General features: G+C 54.5%; 7 protein-coding genes across 7 annotated transcripts; 4 read left to right on the top strand and 3 right to left on the bottom strand.

Annotated features, from left to right (window-relative positions):
* Nucleotides 1–224: 224 nt before the first annotated feature.
* Nucleotides 225–855, top strand: J4E90_006372 (uncharacterized protein; the record flags this gene model as incomplete). The annotated part of the gene is made up of 3 exons (XM_051435918.1): nucleotides 225–427; nucleotides 589–757; nucleotides 808–855. The coding sequence occupies 3 exons, from the start codon at nucleotides 225–227 to the stop codon at nucleotides 853–855; spliced, it is 420 nt and encodes a 139-aa protein (XP_051289712.1).
* A 179-nt stretch (nucleotides 856–1034) lies between these two features.
* On the bottom strand, nucleotides 1035–3104 carry J4E90_006371 (uncharacterized protein; the record flags this gene model as incomplete). The annotated part of the gene is made up of 4 exons (XM_051435917.1): nucleotides 1035–1406; nucleotides 1466–1886; nucleotides 1944–2308; nucleotides 2361–3104. 4 exons carry the CDS (start codon nucleotides 3102–3104, stop codon nucleotides 1035–1037), a joined length of 1902 nt encoding a protein of 633 aa, XP_051289711.1.
* An 875-nt stretch (nucleotides 3105–3979) lies between these two features.
* J4E90_006370 (uncharacterized protein) lies at nucleotides 3980–4832 on the bottom strand (the record flags this gene model as incomplete). Its single annotated transcript, XM_051435916.1, has 2 exons — nucleotides 3980–4704; nucleotides 4754–4832. 2 exons carry the CDS (start codon nucleotides 4830–4832, stop codon nucleotides 3980–3982), a joined length of 804 nt encoding a protein of 267 aa, XP_051289710.1.
* A 300-nt stretch (nucleotides 4833–5132) lies between these two features.
* J4E90_006369 (uncharacterized protein) lies at nucleotides 5133–6333 on the top strand (the record flags this gene model as incomplete). The annotated part of the gene is made up of 2 exons (XM_051435915.1): nucleotides 5133–5317; nucleotides 5370–6333. 2 exons carry the CDS (start codon nucleotides 5133–5135, stop codon nucleotides 6331–6333), a joined length of 1149 nt encoding a protein of 382 aa, XP_051289709.1.
* A 725-nt stretch (nucleotides 6334–7058) lies between these two features.
* On the top strand, nucleotides 7059–8092 carry J4E90_006368 (uncharacterized protein; the record flags this gene model as incomplete). Its single annotated transcript, XM_051435914.1, has 3 exons — nucleotides 7059–7198; nucleotides 7322–7453; nucleotides 7519–8092. 3 exons carry the CDS (start codon nucleotides 7059–7061, stop codon nucleotides 8090–8092), a joined length of 846 nt encoding a protein of 281 aa, XP_051289708.1.
* A 383-nt stretch (nucleotides 8093–8475) lies between these two features.
* On the bottom strand, nucleotides 8476–10288 carry J4E90_006367 (uncharacterized protein; the record flags this gene model as incomplete). Its single annotated transcript, XM_051435913.1, has 9 exons — nucleotides 8476–8837; nucleotides 8978–9055; nucleotides 9111–9303; nucleotides 9740–9756; nucleotides 9807–9904; nucleotides 9952–9963; nucleotides 10022–10038; nucleotides 10090–10172; nucleotides 10270–10288. 9 exons carry the CDS (start codon nucleotides 10286–10288, stop codon nucleotides 8476–8478), a joined length of 879 nt encoding a protein of 292 aa, XP_051289707.1.
* A 468-nt stretch (nucleotides 10289–10756) lies between these two features.
* Nucleotides 10757–15552, top strand: J4E90_006366 (uncharacterized protein; the record flags this gene model as incomplete). Its single annotated transcript, XM_051435912.1, has 3 exons — nucleotides 10757–12625; nucleotides 12675–12973; nucleotides 13020–15552. The coding sequence occupies 3 exons, from the start codon at nucleotides 10757–10759 to the stop codon at nucleotides 15550–15552; spliced, it is 4701 nt and encodes a 1566-aa protein (XP_051289706.1).
* Nucleotides 15553–15719: the final 167 nt, after the last annotated feature.

Raw genomic sequence — 15719 nt, 5'->3', positions numbered from 1 at the left:
TATTTTACAGGAACATGTAAGACACGGTCACACGCGACTTCACGCGCCAGACACGACGTCACATTACCGGCAGCCGAGCGCGGCCACGCTAAGAGCAAGCGGGAAACTCCGCATCAGCCCATCCGCCAAGCCTCTGCTTCGTCAATTCGAGCTCCCGTCGTCACGTCTCACGCCAACGCCAATTGCATCCTCCCTCCACTCTATCACGCCGAACAAACGTCGCCATGTTCGCCGCCCGCTCCTTCGCCCGCGCCGCGCCTCGTCAGGCACTCGCCCGCGCCCCTGCCCGCGCCGGCCGCCGCAACTACAGCTCCGAGAGCCCCAAGCAATTTGCCGGAACCGAGGACAACGAGTTCAACCGCGAGCGTGCCCACATTGCTCAGCACGCCGCTGAGTCTGGCGAGTTCTGGCGCAAGCTGTCGCTCTAGTAAGTACCTAGATACTTGGGGCCGTTCCGGAGGTGGAGGGGGTTAAACGGGGCAGAGGGAAGGGCGTGCAGCCAGGGCACATGCGAGAGGATGGTGGTATCGGATCATCATATTAAGAGGGTTGTTGATAAAGCAAGAGAATCTGCTAATGCTATGATAGCGTTGCCGTCCCCTGCATCATCGTCGCCAGTGTCAACGCCAAGGTCAGGTGGGATGCTCATTGGGAGCACGTAGCCCACGAGGAACACGAGAACCCCCGCTCCGAGAGGCCCGAGTACGCATACCAGAACATCCGTACCAAGAACTACTTCTGGGGAGATGGTGACAAGGTAAGACTTCGACGACAACGTGATGGGCTAGTGTTCTGACTTGACGATAGACCCTCTTCTGGAACGATAAAGTCAACTACCACAAGAAGGATGAGTAAGCTATTGCACAGTACGCTCCCAAGCATTGATTCAAGAATCATGCGGGCCAGTATTTGGGTCAAGTGTGGGGTTCAATGTGTATATAGTACGACGAGCGAAAGCAAGCTGGGGCAGCCAGCAATACATTTCCTTTGCGTCTGCACCTTGCCCTGTGATATGTGACATTCTGGTAGCAGCCTTACACATCTTGTGATCCATAACCCTCATCCCAAACACTGTTATGTCTCATAGCCCATTCTTCTGCAACCTTTTCATCACCTCTCAATTTCGCTATAATCGCCTTCTTCATCAGCTGCTCGCACTCTCCATCCAGATACGCTGCTTTTTGGAAGCATTCCCTCGCCCGGTCGACGTAGAATTCCGCTTTGGCGATGTTTGCGACACGGGAACGGTTTGATGTCAGCTCGCCTGCTCTCGGTGTTGAGGGGGGGTGGGAACCAGCGTTCGACGTCGAGACTGTCAAGGCGGTGGGATTGGCGAGACCCATATACGAGTCTGCTAGGTGCGAGTACAGAGTGCCTGTAAGCATGGTATCTGCGCCTTCTAGAGCCTGCTCCAGACATCAGCATATGCAACTCCGTAGCGAGTAAGGATAAAAAGGCAACGTACCTGCGGCAACACGGTCTCGACCAACCTCCTCGCTTCTCGACATTCCCCCAGAGTATTCAGTATCGCACCCAGGCAGCCCACTGCAGACCATAGCGAACTTGCAAGCCGCGCCCTGAAACTCACACTTGCCGCCCGCAGCGCAACGCTGAAGCCCCTCTCCGGTTTACCTGCTTTTCTCCATAACTCTGCCTGCATTAGCAGCACTGAAACACGCTGCTGGATGTCTGCATTGTCTTCTTTGAGAGATTGTGCCAGTAATGAAATGCATTGATAGGCTAGAGGAAACTGCGATGTGGAGATGAGGTACTCAATGTACGTGTCGTGTTGAAGGAAAGAGAGTTCCGGATCGAGAGTTGGGGTAGAGGGCGAGGCTGTCGGTTTAAGGGTTTCGAGCAAATGAGTTGACGTTGACCAGTCGGATCTACACTGGTGTCAGCATGAATGACTTGAATCTAGGCAGGTGCGGGTAAAATGGTACCTTCGAATAGCTCTCCTGAGCTTGATGAGGCCAATGCAAAGTATCAAGAATTGGTAAAACTTGAGCGATTTGTACACCGAAGAATCCACAGCTTCTAGCATCATGATAGCCTCGCCGTAGCGGCCGCTCTGGCTTGTAACGAAAGCTCTGCGAGCGATCGCACGGAGACGTTCTTCAATCGGACAGGAATGTGAATAGCAATCGAGGAGAAGCTCGTAATGAATGTTGGCTAGATGTGGGATGCCAAGTCGCTGATAGAATGTCCCTGTGAGAAGCATTTGACTACCGTAACTGTTGACGTTTTCTTTGATGTTGAGATGTGAAGACTGATAAATATGTTCTAATGCCCGGGGAATAGAGTCGCCCTATATGTGAGTTAGTCCTGGTAGTCTGTCAACGCGATCATGAACTACGTGCCGTCGCCAGAGAAAGCTTTGCCTCGTTGAGTAAACTTGCGCAGAGCAGGTTGTACATCTTGGTCTCCTTGGCTTTCGCTTTCAAAAAGGCCAACGCATCCCTCTCAGTTCCGAGCATGCTCATGTAACCGGCACCCCTCATCTGCTTGGGGTAGGCTTTCGCCATATGATTCAGCCAGCTGAGACTGAAGCTCAGACAAGTCATGTCCTGGTTCTCCCGGGCTGTGGCAATTGTCTCGTTGATAGCAGCTATCGCTTCGCCAAAGCAGCCGAAGTCGGCCTGAAGGATAGCCATATGCAGTAAAGCATACTGGTAATGGATCTTCTCGCGAGTCTGCATAGCGTAATCGTAGTAGCGATGTAGATTGTCAAAAGCAGATGTGTAGTCTCCGGCTTTCCAGGCATCGAAGAATTGTACGAGATGCGCTTGCCGATGTACAATGCCGGACGACTTGACCATATTGCGAAGTTGACTCTTCATATCGCCAGGAACACGGTCTCCGAACCTCTGAAGCCTATCGAGTTGGAAGTCCAGGATTCGATCCAGATCGTTCAAACTCATGCCCGCTCCTTCCTCTTGATCTTCTTGTAGATTCCCGTACGCGATCTCGTACATGTCGTCGCCAGCTCTCAGACCCATCTCGGATACAACCATGTCTACACCACTTGATGCCAAGCCAGCCAATCTCTTTGTCCATTGAGCTGTTGGGGCTCTGTACCTGATAAATGAAGACCATAGTTTCATTGAATCGTCGAACTGCAGCCTCGTGAATTCCAGGTGCGCTCTACGAACAAATGCTCCAAGTGGTGATGTCTTGGAAAGATGGATCCGATCTGGTGATTCTTGATCTTGTGTACCGTGTGGCGGAGGTGTAACCAGATCTAGGATACTGTCGAAGAGAGCGTGCAGCGCATCGAAAGAGTTCATTTCCCACATGTGTTTGAGAAAGAGATCGAGAAGAGTTCGGCCAGGCATGTTGGAGGGGTGTTCTTGAAGTACATCTTCAAAGGCATCGATTGAGAAACACGTGTCTTGTTGACTGGAGATGTTGGAGCGCTGTGGCCGAGCGCTGGACGGTGCCGAAGGAAGATTGTTTGACAAGATGAAGGAAAGTACGGGTATCGTAGCGGAATAAGGAAGACTTGAAGTGCAATAGAGACGGGTCAAGACAAGAAGGCTGATCTTTTGCGCCGTGAGGTAGCGCGGTGTGGCCATGTTTGTTTGGCGGTTTAATGCTTGTAGCAGAACACAGCGCTGGGCGTTGACGGTGTCAGCGTTGGCGATTATCGCCAACAGAAAAACCTTTGTCGTGTGATTTCGCGCAATATGTGCATTGTATCCAGGTAAGGCGATTGCTGATTGTCAGGCAAGGCTGCGACGTCCAGGATGTGGTGTTTGCTGGAGGTCGTGGGAGGGAATGAACAACCGAGGCGGCGCGCAGCGCGTACAATACTTGTCGCGAAGTCATGCGCCCGAAAAACTGCCCAGGTGCCCCAATCACTACGCGATTGGTGCCTAGGTTACCAAGCCATCAATTTGCCGGCGATCTGGCGGTACAGACTTCATTTCACGACTGTAAACAAGATTTCATAGTTTGATATGGATATGAACGTCTACATCTATGCAACTGTTTCCCGTGACGCATGGCCAAATCCTGAGTCTTTCCTCGCGACCTTCTTGAGATCGTTTGCACTTGACTGCAAACGCGGCACAGGAGCGCTGTTCAGAAATTCGTCCTCGTTTGTCGCATTTGTTGCCCAAATCTTGCTAATGCTCAGATCGTAGGGCCCCGGTATGCGGTCTATCAAGGATATGCCCACCGTCCTCACCTTCTGTGTCAACATTTCCCTCTGTGGCTCTACGACCTGCCCATGGTTCGTCCGCACGAACTCGTTCCACCTGATTAGAATGGTTTCCCACTCGCCCGGTGTCTTGGAGTGCAGCAGGTGCTGGTGGATGTCTGTAGGAACAATCGACTCGGTCTGCACGTTGACAAAGTACTTGCGGCCGTCCGACTTGAACTGGATTGCGAGGAAGTTGTACATGCTCACGTCCCACAGGGACTTGCCAAAGATGGTGGAGCCTCGATCAAGTGTCCTCCATCCGGCATAGCCTGTTCTTTGGATGTGTGGCTGGTTGTGTGGCAGTTGTGTGGATATGGTGCCATGGAAGCGGACGTGGGGGGGTTCCGTCTGGGAGACAGGATGGTGGTCGAAGTTGACGGTGGAGAAGCCGCCGATGTCTTTGTCGCTCATGCGCTTGCATCGTTCCAGATCCTCAGCGTGGTCGAAGTGCATAAGCGGAAAGGGCTTGGACGGGGAGCGCAGGCCCTCGAGCTTGAGTGCTGCGCGTGTCAGTGGCGGCGCATGCACACATGCAGCTGCAGAGCTCACCGAAGTTGGAGAGGCGCTTGAACTCGTCCAGACTCCGCTTGACGAAGCCAGGCGCGAGGCACGCCGATGTTGGTCGCATGGCTGCGTGAGGTGTGTGCTCTTCCCAGGGGCCTCGATGAGCTCACAGCGCAATCCATGGCACTGGGGTGTGAATGACGCCGCGGTAGTCTCGCCAGCCGCTAGCCGCTTTGGATGGCCATTCCAAAAATCTGGGGACCGCTGCATGTGCAAACACATGCCACCACCCTCCACTGCCCGGCGCGACGACTTCCCCTCATGATACCACAGCAGCCGACGCCCCGAACCTCCGACCCTTGACTTTGCGTGCGCCTTCCTCAACCCACGCCGCCACCAATCGCCACGCGCCTCCCCTGCCTCGATGCCACTGCAAGAAGCACCCAGACCTCGAGGCCTCCGAGACGCCACAACCCAGCCGCTGCAACCACTGCCCCCTTCGTCGCGAGAGCTGGGAGAAGTCACCCCTCCAAAACAGCCAGATGGGACACCGGTAGCTAAACAAGATGTCAAGTCTGGAAAGTCGTGGGCGCATTTTGTCGCCGGAGGGTAAGACTACAGTTCACTCTGGACCACGCCTTGAGGACTAACACTGTCACAGCCTGGGTGGCATGGCCTCAGCAACCTTGACAGCCCCGCTCGATGTCCTCAAGACTCGACTGCAATCCACCTTCTACCAGCAGCATCTCGCCGCAATGCGCACCGCCCGCGGCCTGCCCCCCATCGAGACCATGTCCTTCGGCCGCAGCTCGCTACTGCACATACGGGAAACTGGAGAGATATTATGGCAGGTTCCAAAGGCAGAGGGGTGGCGAGCTCTCTTCAAAGGACTGGGACCAAATCTCATCGGAGTAGTCCCCGCACGCGCAATCAACTTCTTTGCATACGGAAACGGCAAGCGTCTGATCAGCACACATTTCAACAATGGTCAAGAGGCTGCATGGGTACATCTGTGTAGTGCAGCAGCGGCTGGTATCGTGACTGGGACCGCTACGAATCCCATCTGGCTGGTCAAGACACGACTGCAACTGGACAAAAACACACACTCGGATGGCCGCGGGCGGCAATACAAGAACGCATTCGACTGCACCATGCAGACCATACGGAAGGAGGGTGTCCGTGGCTTATATCGCGGATTGACTGCAAGCTACTTGGGCGTTACCGAGAGCACATTACAGTGGATGCTTTACGAGCAAATGAAGCTGTCATTGGCACGGAGAGAAGAGCGCGTCATTGCTAGTGGCAGACCGCCAACCGTGTGGGACCAGACTGTAGCATGGACTGGCAAGCTGACTGCCGCTGGATCTGCCAAATTTGTCGCAGCGCTCATCACATATCCCCATGAGGTTGTGCGAACGCGTCTGCGGCAAGCACCAATGGAAGATGGCCGACAGAAGTACACTGGCCTCATTCAGTGTTTTCGACTAATATGGAAGGAAGAGGGTATGGCAGCACTCTACGGCGGTTTGGTTCCTCACATGTTCCGTGTGGTACCTAGTGCCGCCATCATGTTTGGAACATATGAAGGTGTGCTCAAGTTCCTCGGAGAGAGCAGTAACATGTGATTACCAACGCCGGTATAGAGGTGGTGTAAACATGTATAGGACTGGATGCATACAAACGGCGTTATGAAAAGTTGGGATTTTGCGACGCATACACGGCGTCTTGTATCACCACTCTGCTCCTGCCGAGCATGTACTTGTATTATGTTAGAAAGGTGGAAGAATATATGACGACATGAGATTTGCGCATAAAGAACGGAAATCGGCTTTCACCTGACCAAGTGCACTTGAACAGTATTCCTGACCAGAAAAGCATCCGGTACTCTCTCCATTGGTCCTTGTAGTTTGTAACTAGCTTCCAAGGTTGTGAATGTGCAAGTTCAGCAGGGCACGGTGCGACCAATCGTACATGTACCTCACTAGCGCGAACTTCGCGCCCGAACATTGATCGACTTTGACATATTAAGCATCCTCATCGCGAACGCCCAACGTTCGCCCCGAGCATAAGCCAGCCCCCCGCAATGTCCTCACAAATGCCACTCCGGAGCATACGGATACCGGCGCTGCAACGACAATGTCTCTTCCTCCGCCACCAAACCCTCCTGCACGCCGCCCAACCCACCATAACCCACCCATCCTCCCGCCGCGCCTTCTCCAGCACCCCGTCACACCCAGCAAAGCACAGACAACTCGGACAAGATAAAGCGCAAGCCATAGCTGCAGCCCGATCCCAAATTTCGCCCTCACCAAATGTCAACTTTGAGCAAGCGCAAACCAACACAGATGCCATGGCGGAGGACATTGGTCTGCTGCAAAATACTATCGTGAGGGCGCCATTCTTGGACGTGTACAATGAATCGCCCGGCCTCGGAGGGGTCCTGAGATATTACTGGGAGATTGTCAAGCAAAAGGCAACAGGTCTCTACTCGTAAGTTGGACTTTCTTCGGGTTGGGACCGGGCCTGCGACATGAGGGGAGAAGCAGAAGAAGAAGAAGGACAACACATCCGAGATTAAAGTTGAAAGCGTATAGGACTAACATAAACCCTTAGACGATACTACTACCGCGATTGCATCCAGAAGTCCGGCTGGACAAAATATCTACCCGTCGACCTCTTCCATAACACACAATACAAAGTCCTAGCCAAGAGATACTACCAGCACATCTACAGAAGCTTCGCCTCGTACGTCTCTCCCGAAAATTCATATGACATACTTTGCAAACACACTAACACAAACCAACCAACAGAGGCAACGTAACGCCCCTCAAGCAAGTATGCCTACCACCCCTCGTAAAGAAACTCAAGCAACGAATCGCCGCCCGCGGCAAGACGACCCTGAAATGGAACCTGCACGAATTCAAATCCGCGCGCGTAATGAGCCACCGCGCGTCGCCCTTGGGCGAGCAGACACCAGACACAGCGTACAGACAAGTCGTTGTACGCCTCGTATCCGTTCAATCCGTCGAACGGTCTACGCCGACATCGCCCAAAATTTCCAAGTCTCCCATATCTGCTGCTCGGCTACCCTGGGTTCCAGATGCTGCGCGCCAACGAGCGGAAAAGGCACGTCAACAGAGGCAAAAATTCGAGGATGAAGGGGAGACGGAGAAGCCGGTCGCCAAGAGCGACGAGGCGTTTATCGATAATGGAGTTAAGAAGACTGTAGTCGAGTATCTGGTGTTGCAAAAGAGAGTCATCAAGGGTACGGAGGAGGACTGGAAGGTCTGGGGCTTCACCGAGGCGTCCACGCCGAGTGTGCTTGCGAGAGAAGAGCTGTATTGGTCGCAGATGCTGAACGTACAGGCTGGTGGTGCTGTATAGTGTTGGTAGCTCTGGGGATAGACACGTTGTAACAATATTTGTACATGTGATGGACATCATGAGGGCATGTAATTGTGCCCTAGAAACTTCAGATGTAGCCATGTATGATCTGGAAACCCAGCTCTGAAGCTGCAGATATGCGCTCCACTCTGAACCGGACATCACGTGGAGCATGCTACATGAAAAAAGTCCACTGTGTAGAGGAAGGTGGTCATATCATTTGAGCTCTTGCCAGTAGCAATAACGATAATCCAGGTACACGCATTCATTCGGCGCCCAGCATTCCACTGCCGCGCATATGCTCGAACCAGCCTCGTACTCCGCCCCTCTCTTCATCCTGGTATAGAGGCGTATGACGCAAGCTTACAAAAAGCTGTGCCGCTTTAGCCGTGCCACGGACGAGGGCAGCTGGCATATCGAGGAGGCACAAGGTAGTAGTCATGGACGACTAGAAACCGTGGACCTGATTTCTGATTAGACTGTGACTCGATGCTAAATCGTGCCGGGCTGTGACTCACCTTGATCGTCTTCGCATCAAGACCAAGTCCCTCCTTCTTGTCGGTCAAGAAGTCCTGGACGTCTTTGCGCTGATCGCCCTGGAGTTGGACGACTTCGCCCATCTCGGCGTCGCTTACAATGGTGCCATTGCAGGCAAACTTCTTTTTAATCACCTTGAGGATCTTCTTCTGGTCAAATTTCTTGGGGAGACCTTGGACAGTCGTCAAGGTCTTGCGGCCATTGCGCTCTAATGTCGTGTTAGCCTGGTGCGGCTAAAGAATAGCGTATGGCAGATGCGGGCCGTTGTGGGCAGGAGCGAGGTGTGTGAATGGGTTGGGTGCGTGGTAAGGTTTTTGCATCAGTGGGCAAGGGCGGTGAGGGACCTACGTTGGATACGAATATGAATGTAGTCCTGCTGAGTCTGCTTGACCTGGCCGGTATCTTCATCCGCTTCCGCGAACGGGTCTATGAATATCGTGTCAGTAGCTGCCTGGTATGCGCCTCGAGGGTCACGACTTACCGAAGGTCTTGAGGTTCTCGATGGACATACGACAGTCGGTGAGCGCGCGTGTAGGTGGGGGGTAGTTGGGTATGGATGCTTTGGGTAGCGGCGATTTCTTGGGTGGGCTGGGAGTGGAGTTGGGGTGGTTTTGGGGTGGTGACAAGTCGGGAGGGTGCAAGTGAGGGTTCCAAGGTTTGTAGCGTCGAGCAGGCTGAGAGAAAGAGGTGGGGAATGCGGCGGGAGAGGAAGGCGAGCCCCGCCGTGGTCTGTGCGCGCCAAAAGGGTGATGCTTGCCGTTCAGGGCTGATCGGTACCGGATGCGAGGCTGGAGGTGCGAATGAGACAAGACGAGGGTGGCATGGGACACATGGGGCGTGCAAGTGATATGGGTATTACGAGCGAGCTGACATGTATTGTCGCTTGCTCGGCGAGGACGTCGAATTATACAATTACACGGTACCGTTGCTACCTGAGTACCGGCTACGCACCAACCTCTCCTACGGCGGCCTACGACGGCGGCGCAGCAGCAAACGCCTCCGTGCCAGATGCTTGGCCCGGCCTGATAGGTGGTGGGGGGAGGAATATTGACGAGTAGGTCTGTGGTACAGCATCAACACGAGATCTGTCGGAGCCAGGGCCGAACTTACAACGAGGAGCGACATGGCTGTGATCTGGTTAGCTGTCTGAGCAAGCACAACGGGAATCGGCACATACCAGACATGCCAACCTGGAAGTAGGCGGGTGTAGTCGACGTCTTCTTCTGCTCGGGGGTCTCAGCAAGCCACGACTGGATAGCGAATACTACAGCAACCCTGCGTCGAGTCAATTAGGGAACGTGGCACAAGATGGGGAAGCCTACCAGCCGATCATCCTGTGCAGCACGCGTGATGTCAGTCATGGAGCTTTGCGCGCATCTGGGTGTTGCCTACTTGTTCCGCGTGAAGATCTGGGACACGATATCAGCCGTGCAACATGGGATTGGGAGAGCAGCACTTACAGCAGCCATGGGCAGTGTGCTCGAGAGCGTGCTCGACATGTCGTTGTCGTCCTTGGCCTTCTCTGGCTCGGCATAGGGCACGACTGCAGGAGGAGGTGCGTTAGACACGTGATCAATGGCGTTGGGATGGACGGGTCGAGCCGTGGAACCCCTATGAGGGCGCGGTGCGGCATCACGTACTCAGGTCGGCGCGCCGCATGTCTTTTCTGGAGGCCATCGTGGAGCTGGCGGGCAGGTGTCGGGCAGGTGTAGGCAGGTGTGTGGGCGGGTGGAGATGGGTGGTGGAGGATAGGGTGCAGCACTCGGACTGGGCGGCGTGAGCGGCGGCTGTGTGTCTTGCTGGGCCGGCATGGCGCTGGCCCCCGTCGTAGTGCGTCGTAGTGTGGATCCCTGCTCGCTCTATCGTATTACCGGGTGATCGACTCCGCTGTTCGCAATCCAAGATAACCTCAGACATCACGTCAACCGTCGCTCCCTCGACACGCCTCGCTCTGCCCATCAGCCCCATCCGAGCCGCACCGCCGTCCCTCCTTTGCTGCCAGCGTGTGAGGCTCGCACATGCCGCCGCCCCATCGACGCGGCTCCTGACCTCGCAGCCCTCGTCGCTCGCTCCCTTGGCCCACCCACTGCATGCGCCTGATACAACGATGAAGCCGCTGTGTGTGCGATGACTTCTCGACCTGGCCCGGGGATTCACGAATCTCTACAGACTCGTGGCAGCGCCCTGCCTCCTCGGTCCCAGGTGCAGCGCCGGCCCTCGAAGCCCGCCCACACCCTCCTTCAGCCGGACTGCATCGACCCGGCCCTAGAAGACGACCGTCCACCGGCACACGCTGCCCTCCACGATGCCGCGAGGCCGCCCCCGCGAGGACGCCCGCCGCTCTTCTACACCACCATCCCGACCCACGGCACCGAGCTGCCCCTGCACTCCTTTCCCTACCAGCCGGCCGCCAACCTGCCCCAGCCCCCACGCCCGGGCTCCCTGCACCTGAGAGACGCTTCGCACCAGCGTCGCATACTGCCCGGCGGCACCGGAGTCAAGGACGCGCCCAAACCCGGTGGGCCCGAAGTCGTCGTTCCACCCGTCCATTTTCCCGGTGGGAAGGCTGCCGATCTGTTTCCATGGACCGGCAACAACCCCGAGGACAACCTGTCCGAGGCGCTAGTCAAGGCAGGCGTCAGCAACAAGCCCCAGATCATGAACGAGTCCAACACCGCACGCCCCTCGCTCATCAACAACCTCAAGAACAAGTCGGGCCTCAGCACCCTGTCGACCCTGTTCGTCGCCGTGCTGGAGAAGCGACAGCAGACGGGCCGCCTCCAAACCCCAAACACCTTCAAGCCCCCACCGCGATTGACCCTGCGAGACTCGACCCGCGAGCAGTGGCTGCACGACTTGGCCAACCCAACCATTGGCCTTCGCCGTCTCAGCCGCACCATACCGCACGGCCTCACTGGCAAAGTGCTGCTCGAACAATGTCTGAACAAGCACATTCCTCTGCCGAGAGCCCTGTGGCTGGCCAAATGCGTAGGTATCAACGAGCTGCGTGCGCATAAAAGAAAGGGCCAGGCCGGTACCGTGACATGGGGCAGAGGCTGGACCAGTTCGGTCGAGCAATTCATAGACGGCGTCATCAGTACCATTGGCCAGGGTGATTGGAAACCCCGCATCACCTACGCCCTCCAGCTTGCGACCCATCTCTACAAAGAGCATCTGCTCGACGACGACCACTTTCTCGACTGGATAGTCAATGGCTTGGATACCTGTCCCTCGGAACGCCTATTTATCTGGCTGCTGGTCGTTTCCATATCACACTACTGGACCGCTGTAACCTGCTGTCGACGCCGCGGCAAACGTCTCGCCGAGTCATTGCTCACCCAGCTCGACAAAATCTATCGACTTGAGGATCTGCGACCTTATATCGCCGTTTTGCAATACCTTGAAAACACCATTGTCCGCTTGCTCGCCACACGACCTGCTTGCCTGCTGCTTCCAACTGCGTGGGCCAGATATTGTCCCCTCTTGCGGAATCTCGCTGAAAGGAAGAATCATGCACATGTCATGCAAGCGATCCGGAGGCTCGAGCTGAGGAACGCTAGGCTCCTGCGATCGCCGAAGAAAGTTCCTTCGGCCTCACAGACACCGGCTGGCCGCGTCTATCGGGTACTGGACTCGGTAGACTACAGCAAGCCAGTGCGTATTGAGGACTTGTCCTGTGACTGCATGGAGATAATCGCCGACGCTCCACGCTTGATCGGTGTTCTCCTCCAGTGGGCATGTACTTATCACCGAGCAGGAGCACACAGGATCTATCTGGCGACGCGATTACTTCGTCGATGGAACCATCTCGGCGCGGACGTATATGACGGCATAGTTTCACACCTCCGCGACATGACGTGGGTTGCTACCGGCGATTCAAATATACTCTTCAAAATCGTTGCTGAACTGGTCCGTTCAAAGACTTTCGCTACTGGGCGCTACCTTCAGTGGCTTATTGCTACGGGATCTACAGGTCACAACACAGATCTGTCTTCAGTAAGTCATGCCCCACAAGTTCCATCTGTTGGTTCTAACTATTCGATAGCCGCAGTCCTGGCCGTTGCGTTTGATCACCGAGATACCCCTCAGTGGGCTACCGGACCAAATCCGTACATTGCGGAGCACACTCCTTCGTGGAACCTTACACTCCGCCGAGTTGGAACAACGAGCTCTTGGCTACGCTGAGCACATGATATCTCAGACCTTACCTACCTTGTTTGGCATCTACAGTACCACAAATAAGCTCAACAACGACGAGCTAGACAAGCTCAGTTCGACGATCAAGCTCGAACTGGGCATTTGGTTGCGTCAACACGTCGCTCAGTATGCCGAGGTTAGCGCGCAGTAAGTATTCTCGTAAATTAACCGTGACTTCGCTTACATTACACAGCATACCCACGAAGGACTCCTCAGTCGAAGAAACCGCCGCGGTCTCTCTTCTAACGCCCTGGGACTTTCACACTGTAAGATCGTACCTTGAGCGATTCGGAGACCTTGCTATCCTTGCGGACATTGTCGGCGTCGCAACTACATCCTTGGACTCCAGTGTTCTTGCTTCTGCTGCGGACACGATCAACTACCACGCCAGAACCTTTCGTGCAATAGGTGCCTTTGACCCACTGTTTGCTAGAATTGCCACAAGATATGCCGCTCTACGAACTGTCCGACTCCCGGATCGCGAATTACTGCTTAGTCTTGCCAGTCTAGCTCGTACAGCACAAGCTGATGGCCAACTCCCCCAGCTCCTCAACTATGATTTGAGCCAACTGAACCAAAGAAACTCTCTTGTAGCCTGTTCACCAGCCTCCGACAACATGGGTGAGGTCATGCAAACAGGATCGTCTTCCAATGACGAGATTGAACGCATACTTTCGAGTGGTACCAGCATGGATCAACAGATGATGGGCCGAGTACTGAGGAAGATCGTCAGCAACCTAGAGGAACATCTAGCCAAGGGCTCTTTCCACTTGAACAATCACCATGCATGGTTCCATCGGCTGCGCTGCTTCGATGAGCCGACCTTCGACATGGTCGTGAATGAATGGCTGCTTCTGAGCTTGATGGCTCAAAGGACTGATACCCTACGGGTAGCCTTGCCTACACTTGTTGGTTCAGGCTGTATTCCTTTGGCGTCCTTCCTTGATTCACTCAGAACTTGCATCGCAAAATTCAAGACCAATCCTTCTGAAGGTGGCCTCCAAACTGCTCTCAAAGGCATGATGATCACTCTGCCGTCTGACGCTCTAGTTCAGTCTTGTTCGCCGCAAGATGCATATCGATACCGCTTGGAGCAACGAAAGCTCTGCTTGGAAACCGAAGGGTGCTTTACGCAATGTGTTAGTGAGGTGATTGGGCTTGCTTCAACCATTACTTCTCAGAAGGCTCAGGGACAAGTCTCAGAGTTCCTACGCAGTAAGCCCATGCTGCATGTTCTGAAACATCGCATTGCCGGCGATCCAGGATGCTTGTCAAAGTTGAACAGGGATGCCTCGAGTCATTTGCTCAAGCCGTCGTTGGACAGCCTACTTGACCCCAAAGGTCACTTACGGTTGCCCGACAAGAGCCCTGAACAGCAGGTACTTGCAGTTTTTGCACTTACTAGCGAGTTGTCTTTACCAATCTGCCAAGCGACTATCGAGCAGCTGTTCTCATCTAGTGCAACCGCGCTGGGAGGCTCCGGTGAGGTACTTTCTGCTTCTCTCTTGAGTGCCATCAAGACAGCAGTGGAAGAGGATCAACCTTCAGGACTAGGGCTACTTGCGAGCTTGGACGCTGCTCTCACCGACCAAATACGACAGCACGCTGAACGCGAGATCTTGAATGCCTCTAGCTTTTTGTGTATGACATCCACCGTCAAAGTAGAGGAACCAGAGAAGGTCTCGCCCGCAGTAGTACAAAAATATCTCACTGTCATCGATCTGACTTCCAACAAGCGCGCGACATCTACGGAACAGATTGCGCTTCTCCAAGCCTTGGTCGAGAGGTTCAAAGGCATAAGTCAAGCTCTTGAAGACAACAGACTCTCTGTTCTAGAGATTTATGTTTGGTTGAACGCCCTACTTCGTCTGGTAGTATTTCATGCACCGGACATGTTGGCCGAGGCTACACATCCACATCAGACCGCTTTGATGAGTGCCATGGCTGCCTTGCTCATGCATCCGTCTTTGGAACTATATCCTACGATTACCGAACATGTCTTTGATGTCACTGTGTTCTTGGCCGATTACATAACGGATGATGTTCGGTTCCACGTTACTCGGTTGGAAGGAGCAAGGCTTGCAAGCGATGCGCGTTGTGTCTTCATCCTGGGAGTAACGGCTCCCGTCGACGGCTGGCTTGTCCTGGCCAAGCCCGTCAACACCCCTCTGGTCCAGGCATCGTCTCAACCACCGACACCAGCGCCCCTTCAGAATCAGCCATCACCGTACCAGAGCCCGCAGGTACCTGCGAGTGGCTCTGCAACACCGCAACAACGCTATTTCCAACAGCAACAACAAAGACAACAGCAAATGCAAGCGGCTCAACAGGCTCAACAGATACGTGCGCAGCAGCAGTACCACCAGCACCCGCAGAACAAGATGCTGCCCGCACAACTCCAAAGAACCCCGTCAGGCCAGGCCTCACCCTCTCCACTGCAGCAAATGTCGCAAATGCAACAGATGCAGCAAATGCAACAGCGCGCCATGCAACCATCGCCCGTCTACTCGCAGCGTCCTACTCCTGCAGCGGGTCAAGGCCAATCTAGTAGCCAGAGCCAGATGATTGCGCAGGCGCCGGGCAAGCTGCAAATGAGGCAAGACCGGGAGATACGGCACTATCCTTTTGTACAGCCTAGGTGGGAAATTCTAGCCGAATCTTCTGGTAACCCGAATGGAAATGAGACTGCAATCAACTTAAGTCTCTTTGGTGCGCGGAAGGTGTAAGTACACAAGTATCATGCCACTTTTGTTCTATGTTCAAGTTCTCTCGTGGGATAGAACACCTTCGTTTCGTTCATGTCGTTTTCTCACGTTCGCTTTTTGTCTCTTATGTTGTTGGACTTCACACTACCGTCACCTTTCAGTTCTAGAGCATGAAGCGAGGCGTTTTC

Source organism: Alternaria incomplexa (assembly GCF_024043165.1).
Source record: "Alternaria incomplexa strain BMP 0042 chromosome Unknown scaffold_9, whole genome shotgun sequence".
Taxonomy (NCBI): domain Eukaryota; kingdom Fungi; phylum Ascomycota; class Dothideomycetes; order Pleosporales; family Pleosporaceae; genus Alternaria; species Alternaria incomplexa.
This window is presented reverse-complemented; position numbering and strand designations above follow the sequence as displayed.